Source organism: Schistocerca nitens, chromosome 2, assembly GCF_023898315.1.
Source record: "Schistocerca nitens isolate TAMUIC-IGC-003100 chromosome 2, iqSchNite1.1, whole genome shotgun sequence".
Classification (NCBI taxonomy): domain Eukaryota; kingdom Metazoa; phylum Arthropoda; class Insecta; order Orthoptera; family Acrididae; genus Schistocerca; species Schistocerca nitens.
In genome coordinates, this window is record NC_064615.1 from 167,962,441 (window position 1) to 167,981,762 (window position 19,322).

Below are 19,322 nucleotides of genomic sequence, written 5' to 3' on the forward strand. Positions count from 1 at the left end.
CCGGTTTCGATTCCCAACGGGGTCAGGGATTTTCCCTGCCTCGAGATGACTGGGTGTTGTGTCCTCTTCATCGTCATCATTCATCCCCATTACGGTCGGTGGAAGGCAATGGGAAACCACCTCCGCTAGGGCCTTGCCTAGTCGGCGGTGCGGTTCTCCCTCATCGTTCCCTACGCTCCTCGGAGTATGGGACCTCATCATCATCACTGTTGTCCGCCCCTGGTAGTTGAGTGGTCAGCGCGACGTAATGTCATACCTAACGGCCCGAGTTCGATTCCCTGCTGTGTCGGAGATTTTCTCCGATCAGGGACTGGGTGTTGTGTTGTCCTTATCACCATCATTTCATCCCCATCGACACGCAAGTCGCCGAAGTGGCGTCAACTCGAAAGACTTGCACAACACGAATAGTCTACCCGACGGGAGGCCCTAGCCACACGACATTATTATATCACTACTGTTCACATGCGCTCGTCCTGACTAGGCTACCATTAGTGAGAATCTGACATTAGATATTACTAGTTTGTAGACATCCATCTCTGAAAAATATTTTGAGTCGTTTTGCTGTATTTTCCACCGATGCCTACATCTTAAAAGATTAGTCTCAGAAAAACACTTTGCGTTCAATGAAAAGTACTTTGTACTCCTCATATCATACCTGCTGGATGAATTTATTTCCGTATCGAGATGCGCTTTGAGCATTCTCTGCAGGACGTAGAGGTTTTCACCTCCTTCTCGTTTTTCATCAATATCGGACGGTATTGTTAGTTCGTAGAACTCGATTCATAACTTACGGGATAGCTTACCAGTTCTCTTCTGACGAACAAGGGAATACCGTGAAACTCACGCTACAATTTATGTAGTGAATGTGGTTACATTTGATGCCGATATAATGGCCAGTATTTCATCCAGAATTTAAGTGCTACTACGCATTTATTGGAACGACGTGAACATCAGTGGATGGGCAATACGCCATTTCGAGGGGGCAGCTTTCTGCTTTACGAGAAGTGAATAAGATTTCGCACAGTCAGTCATTACATCCACAGCACTGCGGGGCAGAATACTCCACTAGGACGACACAGTAACCACTGCTTCCTGAATTCCACTACATAACCAATTCCATGTAATCGAGCACTCTTTTACTGACAAAAATGACTACCCGCTCAGCGACATATCATCAATATCGAGAAACTTGAGGACTGCTGCAAGGACAGTTGGTGTCGCAACACAACGTATTTCAAATAAAAATGATTTTTTTTTTTCATTTCTAAATATTGTAGCCGGTGTTGTCCTGGCAGAAGAACAAACACCGTGTTACTAGAGGAGGCCGAAATGCACGCGTTTTAGCTCACGCAGGCTGGCTTGAGGAGGGAAGAACTTTACTGACGTGAGGTCTGGAACATGACAAGGAATTAGAATTCAGAAAGCGGACGTAATTAGTTTGATACCTAACTTTAATCCATTAATGATGAACCTCGCTCTTGACGGTACATAATTCACAATATTATCTTTTCAGAAGACATAGTAACTGAATAAGGCGCCTTTCTAGGTCGTAGCAAATGACGTAGCTGAAGGCTGTGCTAAACTGTCGTCTCTGCAAATGAGAGCGTATGTAGTCAGTGAACCATCGCTAGCAAAGTCGGCTGTACAACGGGGGCGAGTGCTAGGCAGTCTCTCTAGACTTGACCTGCCATGTGGCGGCAATCGGTCTGCAATCACTGATAGTGGCGAAACACGGGTCCGACGTATACTAACGGACCGCGGCCGATTTAAAGGCTATCACCTAGCAAGTGTGGGGTCTGGCAGTGACACCACAGGCAGCATAAACATAGGTGTGAAAGGATGATAAATAAGGTAACTTCTCGCAATCATGCAGAGCCAGTGCAGATAAAATGTTGGTTATTGGGTCAGTTAACATAACGTAAAAACTAAGAAAGGGCCCAGGAAATGACCTGGGGGGGTCTCTGCAGACATCATGAGACTCTGGCATAAAATGGGGGTGATACGCGATTACAAGAACTCAGCAAGAGAGTTCTCACAGCCTCTTTCACCTCAATTCTCCAACTTCCTACCTACACGTGGTGCCCCTGTTAAGCCGAGCAACTCAGCGGAAGGTTGGGTAGCCAACCCCAGCGGGAAACTGAGTCGGTGAGCAGATAGGAGTTGGAGGACAGTGGAAGGCAACGGGAAACCACCACTGAACTATCCCAAGAAAACCCCATGGCTTCGCTCAGCTCAAAATGTTCCGGAGTTTCAAGTTCCCCGATCGGATCTCCGGGGGGAACCAGGTTGAGAGGAGCTTCACGAAGAGTAAAATGGTGCAAAGAGAAGCACTGCATAGGAACATGGAATGTAAGATCCATGTATCAAGGAAAACTAGACATAGTGAAAAGAGAAATGGAGAAAATTAATATCGACATATTGGGAATAAGTGAAATGAGGTGGACTGGCATGGGAGAATTTGCTTCGGATGGCCATATGGTGTATTATTCTGGGCACGATAACTACAGAAGTAATGGAGTAGCATTCATAGTTAGTGATAAAGTGAGAAAAGCTGTGATGGGATGCAAATATAAAAATGATAGAATGACGTCCATCAGACTCCAAGGTCAGCCCCTCAACATCACAGTAATTCAAGTTTATGCACCAACAACCGATGCTGAAAAGGAAATTATTGACCAGTTCTATGGAGATTTACAAGAATTACTACTGTCAACACCAAAAAAGGATATCGTCTTCATAGTTGGAGATTGGAATGCAAAAGTGGGAAATGAAGCTGTAGAAGGTATAACAGGGAAATATGGTCTTGGTACAACAAATGAAGCTGGACAGAGACTCCTAGAATTCTGCCAAGAAAATTCATTGATAATTACTAATACACTGTTTCAACTACCAAAACGACGCCTATATACCTGGACCTCGCCAGATGGCCAACACCGGAACCAAATTGATTACATACTTTGTAATCAGAGGTGGAAGAGCGCGGTTCAGTCAGCTACAACAAGACCTGGGGCTGACTGCGGATCAGATCATGAGCTCCTGATTGCGAAATTTCGGCTGAAACTTCAGAATGTAGCAAAAAGTATCCCAACTTGCAGATACGACCTTAACTCAATACCCTCCGACTATGCTGTAGAGGTACAAAACAGATTTAATGTATTACAGCTGGAGGACAAAAGCTCGCAAGAGATGTGGACAGAAGTAGCTAATACTGTCAAGGAGGCCGCAGAGAAACACATTCCCAAGAAAAGGAACAGTAAGAAGGCTAGATGGCTATCAGTTGAGGCACTGCAAGTTGCAGAAGAACGAAGGAAAGCAAAAATCAAGGGAGATAGATCAGCTATGTTTGAATTAAATAAAGATTTTCAGAAATTAGCTAGAAGAGATAAAAATATATTCTTTAATGAACAGTGCAAGGAAGTTGAAGATAGTAACGTAATGGGGAAGACAAGAGATCTTTATAAGAAAATTAGAGAAATTAAAGGAAAATTCCAGGCAAAAATTGGAATGATAAAAGATAGAAACGGGAAAGATCTGAGTGAAGCAGAGGATGTTAAGGAAAGATGGGCAGAATATGTAGAAGACCTATACAAGAAAGAACTGCGTCATGACAGGGCTCCTACTGCTGATGTTAATGTTAATTTTGAACTAGAGCCAGATATTTTGGAGAGCGAAATCCAGTGGGCCCTCGAAAATATGGCTGATAACAAAACTAGTGGACATGATGAAATACCAGCAGAATTGTTTAAAGTCACTGGAAAGGATGCTGTGAAAGTGCTGCACTCAATATGTCAAAAAATATGGATCACGCAGCAGTGGCCAGAAGACTGGAAAAGATCAGTATTCATCCCCATTCCAAAGAAGAAAAGTTCTAAAGAATGCTCAGATTACCGAACAATCGCACTTATTTCACATGCTAGCAAAGTTATGTTGAAAATCTTACAAAATAGACTTCGCCAATATCTAGATCGAGAGCTGCCAGAAGAACAAGCTGGATTTAGGAAAGGAAGAGGAACTAGAGATCAAATTGCTAACATTCGGCGGATTATGGAAAAAGCGAGAGAATTCCAGAAATATGTGTACCTCTGCTTTATTGACTACGCCAAAGCCTTTGACTGCGTCGATCACAACAAATTATGGAACGTACTGAAAAACATGGGTGTACCAGATCACCTCATTCATCTGATACGGAGTTTATACCTTGACCAAGAAGCCACGGTGAGAACTATGTATGGAGCAACGAAATGGATAAAGATTCAGAAAGGGGTCCGGCAAGGCTGCATACTGTCACCGTACTTATTTAATCTGTATGCAGAACATGTCATGAGGAATGCGAGGCTAGATGAAGGAGAAACAGGAATTAAAATAGCTGGAATAAATGTAAACAACCTCAGGTACGCGGATGATACGATCCTGTTGGCAGAAAGTGAAGAAGAATTGAGAACACTCTTACTGAAGGTGAAAGACGAAAGTGAAAAGGCTGGTCTTATGCTGAATGTGAAGAAAACGAAAATTATGGCAACTACACCTACCAATTCATGGGATATAGCAGGAGAAACCATGGAGGTAGTGACCACATTCAGTTATCTCGGTTCCCAGATCTCTGCTGACGGTGACTGCAGCCATGAAATCCGGAGACGCCTGTTGCTCGGTAGACAGGCGATGTCAAACCTCGACAAGGTTATAAGGTCCAGAGATATAACACTAGCAACAAAGATCCGTATTGTGAGGGCTAGTTGTGATGTATGGATGTGAGACCTGGACCATTAGAAAGGCTGAACGGCGAAGAATTGACTCCTTCGAATTGTGGTGTTGGAGGAAACTTCTTAGAGTTCCATGGACGGCAAAGAGAACCAACAGATCAATATTGGAGCAAATCAAACCAGATTTCTCCCTGGAAGGTCTAATCTTAAAACAAAAGCTGACCTACTTTGGACACACAATGCGAAGGCATGCCTCGCTGGAAAAAACATTAATGCTGGGGAAGATTGAAGGAACTAGAAGAAGAGGACGTCAGAGGATGAGATGGATCGATGGCATCACAGAAGCAATGTGTTCCAACCTGGAAGGTCTACGGGAGAAAGTGCAAGACAGGAAAAAGTGGCGTGATTTGGTTCATGGGGTCACGAAGAGTCGGAACCGACTAAAAGAATGGAGAGAGAGATAGAGAGAGAAACTAAGAAAACGTTATCAGGAAAAGTAATTTTATGAATACTTACAGAAATCATTGAGATTACACCATGCTTTCACTTTCTTCAAGGTAAGTGGGGCCCCTTTGGCCTGTACGAACTAAAATACTGAGGAGAGAAAATATTCAACACCTACCCAAGGCTGAAAGCAGAGTCTTGTAACCAAGAAACATTTTTGCCATATAGCGTTAATAGGTGAACTATGTAAATCGTATTTTGAAACTTACATGCTATGAAGCTATGGTTGAAACTATTCTCTAACGTTTCGTCAACGTATTCTGAGCGCAATTTTGGAAGCAAAGAGCTGGCAATTATGTTGAGTGCTCAAGAAACCCCAAGTTCATAGGGGGGAGTATAATTTTGATTGTCTAGTATCCTTGACCGATAAGTTCGAGAGCCCGCCAGAACACATGGATCTAGAGGACAGCCTCTAGGCGGCTCTCCTAATATTTGCTAGCACTGCTGTCGCCCCCTCAACCCTAGACGCGAGCCACGCCCCGTGCAACAGGCTATCAGCGACGGCGGCCGCGTTATAAAGCTCCAAGCGCAGGGACGAGGAACAGTTACGTTGTCGTGTTTTGGTACTCGCCGCGTATATAACATTAGTGCAGTGTGTGTTCAATGTCGTCGTCCCGTATGGCTCTCATTACTGTAATAGCCATTTTTAATTGCGCTTATCGTGCCGCCAGTGTTTATATGCTCCGTCTTCATCGAGTGTCGTTTTAATTCACTGTGGATTATATATAAACGTGCCTCATGAAACTGCTCCTTTTTGTGTATTTTAACGCCCATTATTTCCCCTTCCCTTGTGTAAACTTCATTTTTTATCCTCGTATTTTATGTATGTACTGTCCTCCTGTGTTGTTTTGTCTAGTCTATGGGCTAAACTGAGGCGGATGGTGCCGCTGCCAGCAAACTCCTGCCCACATGGGACAGGGGTATGACATAACAATAAAGAAAAAAGAAAAGATCAGGTCCTCAATATTAGCCGTCGACTGACAACTAACGTGGAACCCCCACCTACTGACCATTTGACAAAAAGCCCGCCGGCCGGGATGGCCGAGCGGTTCTAGGCGCTACAGTCTGGAACCGCGCGATCGCTACGGTCGCAGGTTCGAATCCTGCCTCGGACATGGGTGTGTCTGACGTCCTTAGGTAGGATAGGTTTAAGTAGTTCTAAGTTCTAGGGGACTGATGACCTCAGAAGTTAAGTCCCATAGTGCTCAGAGCCATTTTGAACAAAAAGCCCACAACAGCCTAAAACTACACTGGCGACGAAAATTGAAGCAACAAAAGAAAATTTTACAACTTAGCTTTTATTTTGCCACAAAACTGTATAAACAGGTGATAGTAAGGTAGAAACAATGTAAACAATACCGAACGTAATAAACTTCAAGATGCATAACGGTAGAAAATAAAGTATTTCGTTTTTCTCCAACTTAACGGACTTGCACACACATTCTGACAACCCCCTCTGGCACGAATACAGGCCTGACAACGGCGGACATGCTGTGAATGATGTCATCAATCTCATGTTGAAGCAATAAAGCCCTTTCTTCCTGCAGAGCTGCTCATACGTCTTGGAGAGTGTTGGTGGATACTGACGTAATGCAACCCGTCTCCCTAGTGCATTCCAGACATGCTCTTTTGGATTCAAATAGGGAGAGAGAGCAGGCCACGACACGCACACAGTATCTTCCACTTACGAAAAAAACGTCAATCACCTGTGCTCTTTGAGGTTCATCAATACGAAGTCTGGGCCCGCAGCAATCGCAACAACGGCGCACGAGGTCACAAAATCTCCTTACGGTACCTGACAGGAGTTAAATCTTGCTGATTCACGAATAGAATTTACTGAAGAGGTGTCCGATTGGTCAACATAATCCCTGGTCACATCATTAGGGATCCTCTTCGATATCGATCTCTTTCGACAATTTTGGGTCCCAAAATCGTGTTCAACGTGTCCTCCAGATTCGAATCCCCCTAAAATCATTCTCCAGACGAAATCGGAACTCATCTGTGAAATGAACATTGGCCCATCGTCCAAGTGGCGTGCTGACGGATCAATTCTAGGCGTTCACTTTGTAACACGGCCGGGAGTACAATTGGGTGGGGTGGTACATTAAACTGGTTGTCGTTTTTGCTTTTCTTGACCGTGCGCCCTGTCCACACCACGTACCTTGTAATCGCGGTGCGGTCGTACTCTTCTGCTTCACACTGCTGCTGGCTTGCCACTCTACGTTAAGCACAACATTGTTCTACGTCTGGTATGAACATCTATATTCTGAGACGATATGGAAATCACAGGTTGCATCGTTTACACTATAGGTCGTAAATGTTTATCGCAACTGACGGTCTTGATGATTATCTGTCCATTTGGACGAGCCTACGCGTACCGAACACGGCGCGGATGGTTGTTGATGATGCGGATGCCGAATGGTCGCATGAAAGTTCTTATGCACGTCACGCATACACAGATATTTGGTACCAGTCCTAGTAATAAATTTTATCACTGTTCACAAGGTTAAATTTACAGTTCACAGTTCTTCAGTTGTACGAGCGAGCGCGTAACCGTCGCGGCGCGGCTGATTGTTGGTGATGCGGAACACGATGATCGAACGCACGTTCTCAGGTTCGCTACAAGACACTGGCACTTAAATGCTCTCTTCTGTAAAAAAAAAAAAAAAAAAAATGTAAAAGTGTAACTGAGTCACATTAGTTCATTCTGGGAGACTGAACACGGCGCGGATGATTGATACAGCACAGTACGACACGCATCGAGAGGGTACACAAATACGTTATCCGCAGCCCTGCTTATTTTTAAATTACATCTTGACGCACTTTCCTCTGAACCATTTCCATATTTCATCACTTTACTATAATAGCCCTTGTAGCAACACTTCAACTTCCATACTAACAATGCCTCTCTCATACACAACGTAACAGTTCCGTGTCCCGCGCTCGACTCTCTACAGACTCGGCTGCCCGCAAAGATACTCCACAACTAAGCCAGCGACATGACAATACGCTTAGATTCCCGCAAGGAAAGGTTTTAAAATTGTCGAAGAGAATATCTAAATCTATGAAACTTCCTGGCAGATTAAAACTGTGTGCCCGACCGAGACTCGAACTCGGGACTTTTGCCTTTCGCGGGCAAGTGCTCTACCAACAGAGCTACCGAAGCACGACTCACGCCCGGTACTCACAGCTTTACTTCTGCCAGTACCTCGTCTCCTACCTTCCAAACTTTACAGAAGCTCTCCTGCGAACCTTGCAGAACTAGCACTCCTGAAAGAAAGGATATTGCGGAGACATGGCTTAGCCACAGCCTGGGGGATGTTTCCAGAATGAGATTTTCACTCTGCAGCGGAGTGTGCGCTGATATGAAACTTCCTGGCAGATTAAAACTGTGAGCCCGACCGAGACTCGAAGTCGGGACCTTTGCCTTTCGCGGGCAAGTGCTCTACCAACTGAGCTACCGAAGCACGACTCACGCCCGGTACTCACAGCTTTACTTCTGCCAGTACCTCGCCTCCTACCTTCCAAACTTTACAGAAGCTCTCCTGCGAACCTTGCAGAACTAGCACTCCTGAAAGAAAGGATATTGCGGAGACATGGCTTAGCCACAGCCTGGGGGATGTTTCCAGAATGAGCTGCAGAGTGAAAATCTCATTCTGCATAAACAAGGAGCTAATACAATAAGACACAATTTATTATGTCCCTGAAATAGAAAAGTTTAAAAAGATTAGACACTATAGACAGCTGCCTGAAAGGAGATAAAAAAATTGTAGAACAGCACTCGCGTTCGCTGCTACACCAAGTGTACAATATCAAATGGCTCTGAGCACTATGGGACTTAACTGCTATGGTCATCAGTCCCTTAGAACTTAGAACTACTTAAACCTAACTAACCTAAGGACAGCACACAACACCCAGCCATCACGAGGCAGAGAAAATCCCTGACCCCGCAGGGAATCGAACCCGGGAACCCGGGCGTGGGAAGCGAGAACGCTACCGCACGACCACGAAATGCGGGCTGTACAATATCACTATTAGGCAAAAACTAAAGAACCTCCATCAGAACTAGGCCGTCAAAATCCAGGAAACAAATTGTTTCACTACTCACAACACTGCATCACAAGGGAGCGTTCTTTGCATTGAAAGGGGTGGGGAGTGACTGTAGTGTCGATGCTGCGCCGACCGGCAGATGTGCAGTATAGCCGTCAGCTCGCCACTCTACCCTCGCGGTAATCCGTCCATTGGCGTACATGAAACAGGATAATGACGCTCTCAGTGTTGTCCTAGCAATGCCTATCCAACTTACTTATAGTCCGTTACTATTAGAGTAAACATTCCAATGTTCTATATGACAAAGTATATAAAAAATATAAGCTATATGGATCTCCACTAAGTTAAATTTAGTTGTTAAGTGAATGATACAATAATAATAGCAATCAGTAAGCAGGAGTAGTAGGAAACGTTCAAATGAAAATCTTTTGGATAGCACAACCTACACTCCTGGAAATGGAAAAAAGAACACATTGACACCGGTGTGTCAGACCCACCATACTTGCTCCGGACACTGCGAGAGGGCTGTACAAGCAATGATCACACGCACGGCACAGCGGACACACCAGGAACCGCGGTGTTGGCCGTCGAATGGCGCTAGCTGCGCAGCATTTGTGCACCGCCGCCGTCAGTGTCAGCCAGTTTGCCGTGGCATACGGAGCTCCATCGCAGTCTTTAACACTGGTAGCATGCCGCGACAGCGTGGACGTGAACCGTATGTGCAGTTGACGGACTTTGAGCGAGGGCGTATAGTGGGCATGCGGGAGGCCGGGTGGACGTACCGCCGAATTGCTCAACACGTGGGGCGTGAGGTCTCCACAGTACATCGATGTTGTCGCCAGTGGTCGGCGGAAGGTGCACGTGTCCGTCGACCTGGGACCGGACCGCAGCGACGCACGGATGCACGTCAAGACCGTAGGATCCTACGCAGTGCCGTAGGGGACCGCACCGCCACTTCCCAGCAAATTACGGACACTGTTGCTCCTGGGGTATCGGCGAGGACCATTCGCAACCGTCTCCATGAAGCTGGGCTACGGTCCCGCACACCGTTAGGCCGTCTTCCGCTCACGCCCCAACATCGTGCAGCCCGCCTCCAGTGGTGTCGCGACAGGCGTGAATGGAGGGACGAATGGAGACGTGTCGTCTTCAGCGATGAGAGTCGCTTCTGCCTTGGTGCCAATGATGGTCGTATGCGTGTTTGGCGCCGTGCAGGTGAGCGCCACAATCAGGACTGCATACGACCGAGGCACACAGGGCCAACACCCGGCATCATGGTGTGGGGAGCGATCTCCTACACTGGCCGTACACCACTGGTGATCGTCGAGGGGACACTGAATAGTGCACGGTACATCCAAACCGTCATCGAACCCATCGTTCTACCATTCCTAGACCGGCAAGGGAACTTGCTGTTCCAACAGGACAATGCACGTCCGCATGTATCCTGTGCCACCCAACGTGCTCTAGAAGGTGTAAGTCAACTACCCTGGCCAGCAAGATCTCCGGATATGTCCCCCATGGAGCATGTTTGGGACTGGATGAAGCGTCGTCTCACGCGGTCTGCACGTCCAGCACGAACGCTGGTCCAACTGAGGCGCCAGGTGGAAATGGCATGGCAAGCCGTTCCACAGGACTACATCCAGCATCTCTACGACCGTCTCCATGGGAGAATAGCAGCCTGCATTGCTGCGAAAGGTGGATATACACTGTACTAGTGCCGACATTGTGCATGCTCTGTTGCCTGTGTCTATGTGCCTGTGGTTCTGTCAGTGTGATCATGTGATGTATCTGACCCCAGGAATGTGTCAATAAAGTTTCCCCTTCCTGGGACAATGAATTCACGGTGTTCTTATTTCAATTTCCAGGAGTGTATAAACACTAGACACTAGTAATCACTCAAACTATAACACTGTGTGGGCAAGAAGAAATGTAATACATTTAATCTAGATTCAACAGATAGGAAATGAAAAGAAAAAAAAATGATATTGCATGTGGTATGGCAGTAACACATCCTAGTTAAATGTCATTCGATTAGAGTGTCCTCATGAAAACTCATAATAATCAGAAATTAATGTATGTACTTAAGGACAATAGCAGCTGTCGTGTGTAGAGTTCCCACATGTCACATAGAACAAACAGTCATTAATATTGCTCACAATGGTATGGTTTAATGTTTTCCACATGGTGTTTGCCCTCGTGTCATGAGGTGTGCTGTTGATTTCACCTTCATAATGGGTTATATACGCTTTCCACTTGCTATGTTTCCAGTTTCGCACCTGGTCATCCGATGCATCATGCCTTGAGTTCTGATATCTGTAGCCGCCATGGTCGCCTCTGTGACCACCATGGCCACAGAAACCACCGTAATGTCTCCTGTCATTATTATTTATCTGTCATGGTTTGAATGGATATCCGTATTCGGTTCATTGTTCCCTGATACTCTACTATCACCTTCTACTCCTCCTGTAATTCGTGAATCATACAACGTGTCTAATTGTCCTAAGGCTGACTTCATAGCCTCTACGTCATCTCTAGGGATTGCTAGCAACTTATATTGAACTCCAGTTGGTTCTTTACTTATGATCAGGGCACTATTGCTTCTGTCGCCAGCGGTTCATCTAAATACAAGTTCCTATCATAATAGTGACATCTTCACCTTTTGTAGTCCTGTCTTCCTCAGTTATCAATATACCGTAATCCTATCATAATAATCTTGGAAAAACATTTTTACGTTCTGGTCACGCCCTCTCACAAACCTTCTACCTTGGTATGGACTGTTACGTACTTCATTTTGCTCCCGTCTCGACCAATATTGTTGCGACAATTCCTTTTCAAATTCAGCAAAGGTTGTATACTTATGTCCTATTCTCATACCCGAGGTACCAGCTTCACCTTCCAATCTTGCTGCAACGAAGCGTACCTTTCTTTGCTCGTCCCATAATTCAGGTAACACGCCATTAAACTGATCTAAGAAATCTTTAGGATGCCACCTTCCATTTGGTTCGAAGTTCTTAATATTCCCTTAGCCAAGGAAGACCTCATCATTTTTTATACCAATTAAGCTACCTCCAGCAATGCTTCCATCACGTAATTGTGATTTCATCTCACTCTTCATCTGCTGCTGCTGACCGACCTGTTCTTTAGTCTTTCCTACCTCACTGTACGCCTCTTCTACTCGCCATGCGTACACATCCTGGTTTCGCGCAACAGCTGATATCCTGTGTTTACAGTGTTTCACTTCCTCATCCAGTTGTTCGAATTCCCCGTTGTAAACATCAACCTTCTTAGATAGTTCTTCCTTCACTTCTTTGACATCCGATTCTACCTTTTCAAAATGTTTAGTATTGCCTGCAACGTTCTCCTCAAACCGAACTATAAGTTGATCTATTCTTTGATGACTTGACTCAGCCAGCTTCCTCAGAGCCTCATTAGTCTCGTCAATTTTTTTACTGAGCTGTTCGTTTATCTACTTTACCGATTGCTAATATCTTCCCTCTGGCGCTTAATGTCACCCTCTATTCGTTTTTTTACAAATCAATAATGTTTTGAGCATGTCAACGATAGACAGGTCAGGCCTAAGTATACAGTCATCTCGTTTGGGCGTCTCCATGATTGGTGATGACACTGCATTAGGACTTCCCATCTCTGTTAATAATCTACTGTCACCTATACCGGAATCCTTCGACAATTCACTACTACTTGCTTCTGTTTTTGCCTCCACCTGATTACTTTCACCTAAAGAGACTGCTTTTACATCCCTGTCTACTGCAGTTGCACCAAGCTCATTACTTGCCATATTGAACCACAGATAAGTCACTCAAGCGAGCAATAAACGAATCACAACAACACTCGTAGCACAGAATGGATGCCGATAACCACAACCAGACTACAACGCCGTACGTATTCAACGCTGCAATTCATGCTCAGAAACACACATAACATACAGAATCACATTAAAGAAAAAAAGAAAAAAAAGTAAATAACCTCTTTAATTTTACATTCGTGATCTCCTCGGGAGGTATAAGTAGGGGGAAGCAGTATATTCGATACCTCATCCAGAAACGCACCCTCTCTAAACCTGGACAGCAAGCTACACCGCGATGCAGAGCGCCTCTCTTCCAAAGTTTGCTAAACATCTCCGTAACGCTATCACTCTTACCAAATAACCCTAAGACGAAATGCGCCGCTCTTCTTTGTATCTTATCTATCTCCTCCGTCAACCCGACCTGGTACGGATCCCACACTGATGAGCAATACTCAAGTATAGGTCGAACGAGTGTTTTGTAAGCCACCTCCTTTGTTTCTGGACAATACTTTCTAAGGACTCTCCCAATGTATCTCAACCTGGTACCCGCCTTACCAACAATTAATTTTATATGAGGATTCCACTTCAAATCGTTCCGCACGCATATTCCCAGATATTTTACAGAAGTAACTGCTACCAGTGTACCTCGATAAAGTCAGCAACTATCTGCTCTTACAATAGCTTTTTCCGGCACAGCTCTGTGCAATGATGGCCTATACATTTGTCATTTATGAAAGGAAGCAACTGATTTTTCTTTTGCATCAATCGGAATGATCATGGATTGGAAAAATTAGTAAATTCTTTAAATTGAAATGAATGGTTGTTAGAAATTGCTTTATGTGACAATGATTATTATTAGGACATTTTTAAAAGATTTACATGGGAGTTAACATAACATTACTAGATATGCGCGAGGCTGCATTTACCTTATACTATAACGCTCAGGCTCCACCATCGCTGCACCACGACCGGCCAAGCCAACACGATACACGAGACTCGACCAGAGCAGACTGCAGATAAGCGCAGACTAGCAACAACTTACTGCTACAGCTACACAGTTCCTACTCAGTCAACACTGCTCTCTGGTCAGCGATTCTCTTATACCTTGCATATCTCAGGCATCGCATACCTCTTACAGTGTTTGTTCCGCTATCGTATAATCATACAATAAAGGATCCTTCTTTCTATGTATTCGCAATACATTACATTTGTCTATGTTAAGGGTCAGTTGCCACTCCCTGCACCAAGTGCCTATCTGCTGCAAATCTTCCAGCATTTCGCTACAATCTTCTAATGCTGCAACTTCTCTGTATATTACAGCATCATCCGCGAAAAGCCGCATGGAACTTCCGACACTATCTACTAGGTCATTTATACATATTGTGAAAAGCAATGGCCCCATAACACTTCCCTGTGGCACGCCAGAGGTTACTTTAACGTCTGTAGACGTCTCTCCATTGAGCAGAACATGCTATGTTCTGTTTGCTAAAAACTCTTCAATCCAGCCACACAGCTGGTCTGATATTCCGTAGGCTCTTACTTTGTTTATCAGGCGACAGTGCGGAACTGTATCGAACGCCTTCCGGATGTCAAGGAAAATAACATCCACCTGGGAGCCTGTATCTAATATTTTCTGGGTCTCATGAACAAATAAAGCGAGTTAGGTGTCACACGATCGCTGTTTCCGGAATCCATGTTGATTCCTACAGAGTAGATTCTGGGCTTCCAGAAACGACATGATACTCGAGCAAAAAACATGTTCTAAAATTCTACAACAGATCGACGTCAGAGATATAGGTGTATAGTTTTGCGCATTTGCTCGACGACCCTTCTTGAAAACTGGAATTACCTGTGCTCTTTTCCAATCATTTGGAACCTTCCGTTCCTCTAGAGACTTGAGGTACACGGCAAGGGGCAAGTTCTTTCGCGTACTCTGTGTAGAATCGAATTGGTATCCCGTCAGGTCCAGTGGACTTTCCTCTGTTGAGTGATTCCAGTTGCTTTTCTGTTCCTTGGACACTGATTTTGATGTCAGCCATTTTTTGGTATGTGTGAGGATTTAGGGAAGGAACTGCAGTGCGGTCATCCTCTGTGAAACAGCTTTGGAAAAAGTTGTTTAGTATTTCAGCTTTACGCGTGTCATCCTCTGTTTCAATGCCATCATCATCCCGGAGTGTCTGGATATGCAGTTTCGATCCACTTACTGATTTAACGTAGGACCAGAACTTCCTAGGATTTTGTGTCAAGTCGGTACATAGAATTTTACTTTCGAATTTACTGAACGCTTCACGCATAGCCCTCCTTACGCTAACTTTGACATCATTACCTTCTGTTTCTCTGAGAGGCTCTCACTGCGTTTAAACTTGCAGTGAAGCTCTATTTGCTTTCGCAGTAGTTTCCTAACTTTGTTGTTGAACCACGGTGGGTTTTTCCCGTCCCTCACAGTTTTACTCGGCACGTACCTGTCTAAAACGCATTTTACGATTGCCTTGACCTTTTTCCATAAACACTTAACATTGTCAGTGTCGGAACAGGAATTTTGTTTTGATCTGTTAGGTAGCCTGAAATCTGCCTTCTATTAATCTTGCTAAACAGATAAACCTTCCTCCCTTATTTTATATTCCTATTTACTTCCATATTCAGGGATGCTGCAACGGCCTTATGATCACTGATTCCCCGTCCTGCGCTTACAGAGTCGAAAAGTTCGGGTCCGTTTGTTATCAGTAGGTCCAATATGTTATCTCCACGAGTCGGTTCTATGTTTAATTGCTCGAGGTAATTTTCGGATAGTGCACTCAGTATAATGTCACTCGATGCTCTGTCCCTACCACCCATCGTAAACATCTCAGTGTCCCAGTCTACATCTGGTAAATTGAAATCTCTACCTAAGACTATAACATGCCGAGAAAATTTATATGAAATGTATTCCAGATTTTCTCTCAGTTGTTCTACCACTAGTGCTGCTGAGTCGGGAGGTCGGTAAAAGGAGCAAATTATTAACCTAGCTCGGTTGTTGAGTGTAACCTCCACCCATAATAATTCACAGGAACTATCCACTTCTACTTCAGTACAGGATAAACTACTACTAACAGCGACAAACACGCCACCACCGGTTGCATGCAATCTATCCTTTCTAAACCCAGTCTGTGCCTTTGTAAAAATTTCGGCAGAATTTATCTCTGGCTTTAGCCAGCTTTCCGTACCTATAACGATTTCAGCTTCGGTGCTTTCTATCAGCGTTTGAAGTTCCGGTACATTACCAACGCAGATTCGACAGTTTACAATTACAATACCGATTGCTGCTTTGTCCCCGAATGTCCTGACTTTGCCCCGCACTCTTTGAGGGTGTTGCTGTTTTTGTACTTGCCCGAGGCCATCTAAACTCAAAAACCGCCCAGTCCACGCCACACAACCCCTGTTACCCGTGTAGCCGCCTGCTGCGTGTAGTGAACTCCTGACCTATCCAGCGGAACCCGAAACCCAACCACCCTATTGCTCAAGTCGAGGAATCTGCAGCCCACACGGTTGCGTTGTCTTCTGGCTCCGTAGTCGCGGCTGTTGCGTAGCGCCAACTCAGCTGACGCCGTCCGGCTGTCAGCACTGCACCTTCTCTGCAAAGCGTGGTAATACTTCCTGCGTCGCTCCTAGGCGCCGCACACGTCGTATACGGTGGTGTCTGCCTAAAGGTTTTCACTTTTGCCCATAGGTGCCCCTAGCGTCGTCTTCCGTAATGGCTGCCAAATAACCGTTCCCTTTCGCACATAGATGCGGCTAGCTTCGCCAAAAGCGCACCACCGTGGGGTATGTTTACTTCTTAACACTAGCTCTTTGCACTGTCACGGATCGGACGAGTACATACACTGTGTCACAAGTTCTTTGACGTACACATCCCACAGCTAGCGTGACGTTACTCAACAATCCAAACTAACAGTTATACAGAAATATTTCACTCTCCAAATTAATTATACATGGTACTTCTTATCCGAAATTGCGAGTCCTGAATACACGTTGACTTGAAACACGCCCGAGAGTACTAATGTGTGTGTGTGTGTGGGGCGTGCGCCCTGTCCACACCACGTACCTGATAACCCCGCGGCGTTCATACTGTTCTCCTCCACACTGCTGCTGGCTTGCCTGAAATTATTCATCGAATTACGCAAGCGAATAAGGGGAGCCCTCAACGTTGAGCACAACACTGTTCTACGTCTGGTATGAACATCTATATTCTAAGACGATATGGAAATCACAGCTTACAATATAAGTTGGAAATGTTTATCCCAAATGACAGTCCACTTTGACGAGCGTACGTGTAACGAACACGGCGCAGATGATTGTTGATGATGCGGATGCCGAATGGTCGCATGAAAGTTCTTATGCTCGTCACGCATACACAGATATTTGGTACCAGTCCTAGTAATAAATTTTATCACTGTTCACAAGGTTAAACGTACAGTTCACAATTCTTCAGTAGTACGATCGAGCGCGTAACCGTCGCTGCTGATTGTTGGTGATGCGGAACGCGATGATCGAAAGCACGTTCTCAGGCTCGCTACAAGACACTGGCACTTAAATGCTCTCTTCTGTAAAGAAAAAAGTATAACTGATTCACATTAGTTCATTCTGGGAGACTGAACACGGCGCGGATGATTGATACAGCTCTGTACGACACGCATCGAGAGGGTACACAAATACGTTATCCGCAGCCCTGCTTATTTTTAAATTACTTCTTGACGCACTTTCCTCTGAACCATTTCCATATTTCATACACTTTACTATAATAGCACTTGAAGCAACACATAAACTTCCATACTAACAATGCCTCTCTCATGCAGAGCTACACACTACATAATATAACAGTTCCGTGTCCCGCGCTCGACTATCTACAGACGCAGCTGCCCGCAAAGATACTCCACAACTAAGCCAGCGATATGACAATACGCTTACAACTTCTTTGAAGACACGCCAGATGTAAACAGACAGCGTGTCTTCAACAATGAAGGCCACTCTGATGAAGCGTTCTGTACACACCTTTCCTCGATAGACGTCCAGGGGAAGCCAGTTGCAACACAGTACTACGGCGGCACCGTTGTGCCCATACAGCAAAACAACGGTCCACTCTTTCTGATGTCACAGGTGGTCGGCCCTGTCGTCATCTCCGGGATAGAGTCTCGGTCTCTACAGACTGTCGCCACATACGAGAAACAACAGAACGATTCACATTAACCCATTAGGCGACTCTCCTATTTCCGTTCTTCCTGTAGCTGTCCACAGCTGAGCGTCTGTAAGCTTCTTCTCTGTCCATACTACACCGTCTGTGACTATGTACACAGCGATTGTGCATGTGGGACTATCCTGGAAATACTACCCCGCTTGGTAAATGCCCTGAAATCATTGCTGCGTGGTTGTGCGTTGACCGGAATGCCATCTTCTGTGCAAAACACGATATTAAAGACATCAGTTGACACTTTTACAATTATGTCGTAATTAGTCACAGGACTGGAAAGCAGCAGCTTGTTGCTTTGATTCTGGACATCATTGCAATAACAGCCCGAAATTTTGAGTTACACACCTCCACTGTTCACCACACCTACGAAATTCTGATACGACGCTCTGCAAATATTGCAAGGATCTATAAAAGTCCCTTCAGATCCTCGAATACCGTGCACTTAGTCTCTCTGTCGCATCCTGTTACCTTCCCAGACGTGGATTCTATATCATCATATTTAATTCCTACATTTCCTCGCCCACATGGAGCATCTCTCCATCTCTTACACTATCCGCAAACTAGATTGCAGTAACCCCATTGTGTCGCCTCTGGACACCGCCCTTGTAGGCTTCCACATGAGCCGCGCCGGAATCCATCGATAAATCGATTTCTACATCGCTGTAGTGGGGCACGATCTTTGGTGGTTCTCCGAGCGAGGAGTTTGACCAGCGCCAAGGTTAACTGTTGGAATTTGCTGCCAAATTTGGATGGAGCTCTTGTGGAGGGCGAGGCCGGTTTACCTCTGCTGTCTTGAGGCGATAGTAAACGCCTTTTTCGGAGCACAGAAATCATCCAGCGAAGGCGGTGTTTCGAGTTGGCTATAGTGGCGATGGGACTCTGGAAACTTTCCTGTGCCCAGCGTGTCGAGATTTTGAGTGCCACTTAGCTGTGGATTCACCAAATATTTTCGGTGAGACTCTTTCTGTGGCTTCAGCGCATTGTCTGTTAAAGTCGTAGTGCTGCGAACTAGTTTCACCTTCCTGGAAGGTCTGCTTTGTTT

At 45.2% G+C, this 19,322-nt stretch overlaps 1 protein-coding gene across 1 annotated transcript in view; it reads left to right on the forward strand.

The window, feature by feature from the left end:
• Nucleotides 1-3,282: 3,282 nt before the first annotated feature.
• The window catches only part of LOC126234898 (uncharacterized), a 175,355-nt gene continuing 159,315 nt past the window's right edge, over nucleotides 3,283-19,322 (forward strand). Inside the window, exon 1 of the mRNA XM_049943638.1 lies at nucleotides 3,283-4,128. Coding sequence (XP_049799595.1) covers nucleotides 3,340-4,128 — 789 coding nt within the window. The 5' untranslated portion in view covers nucleotides 3,283-3,339. The remainder of the gene's footprint in view (nucleotides 4,129-19,322) is intronic.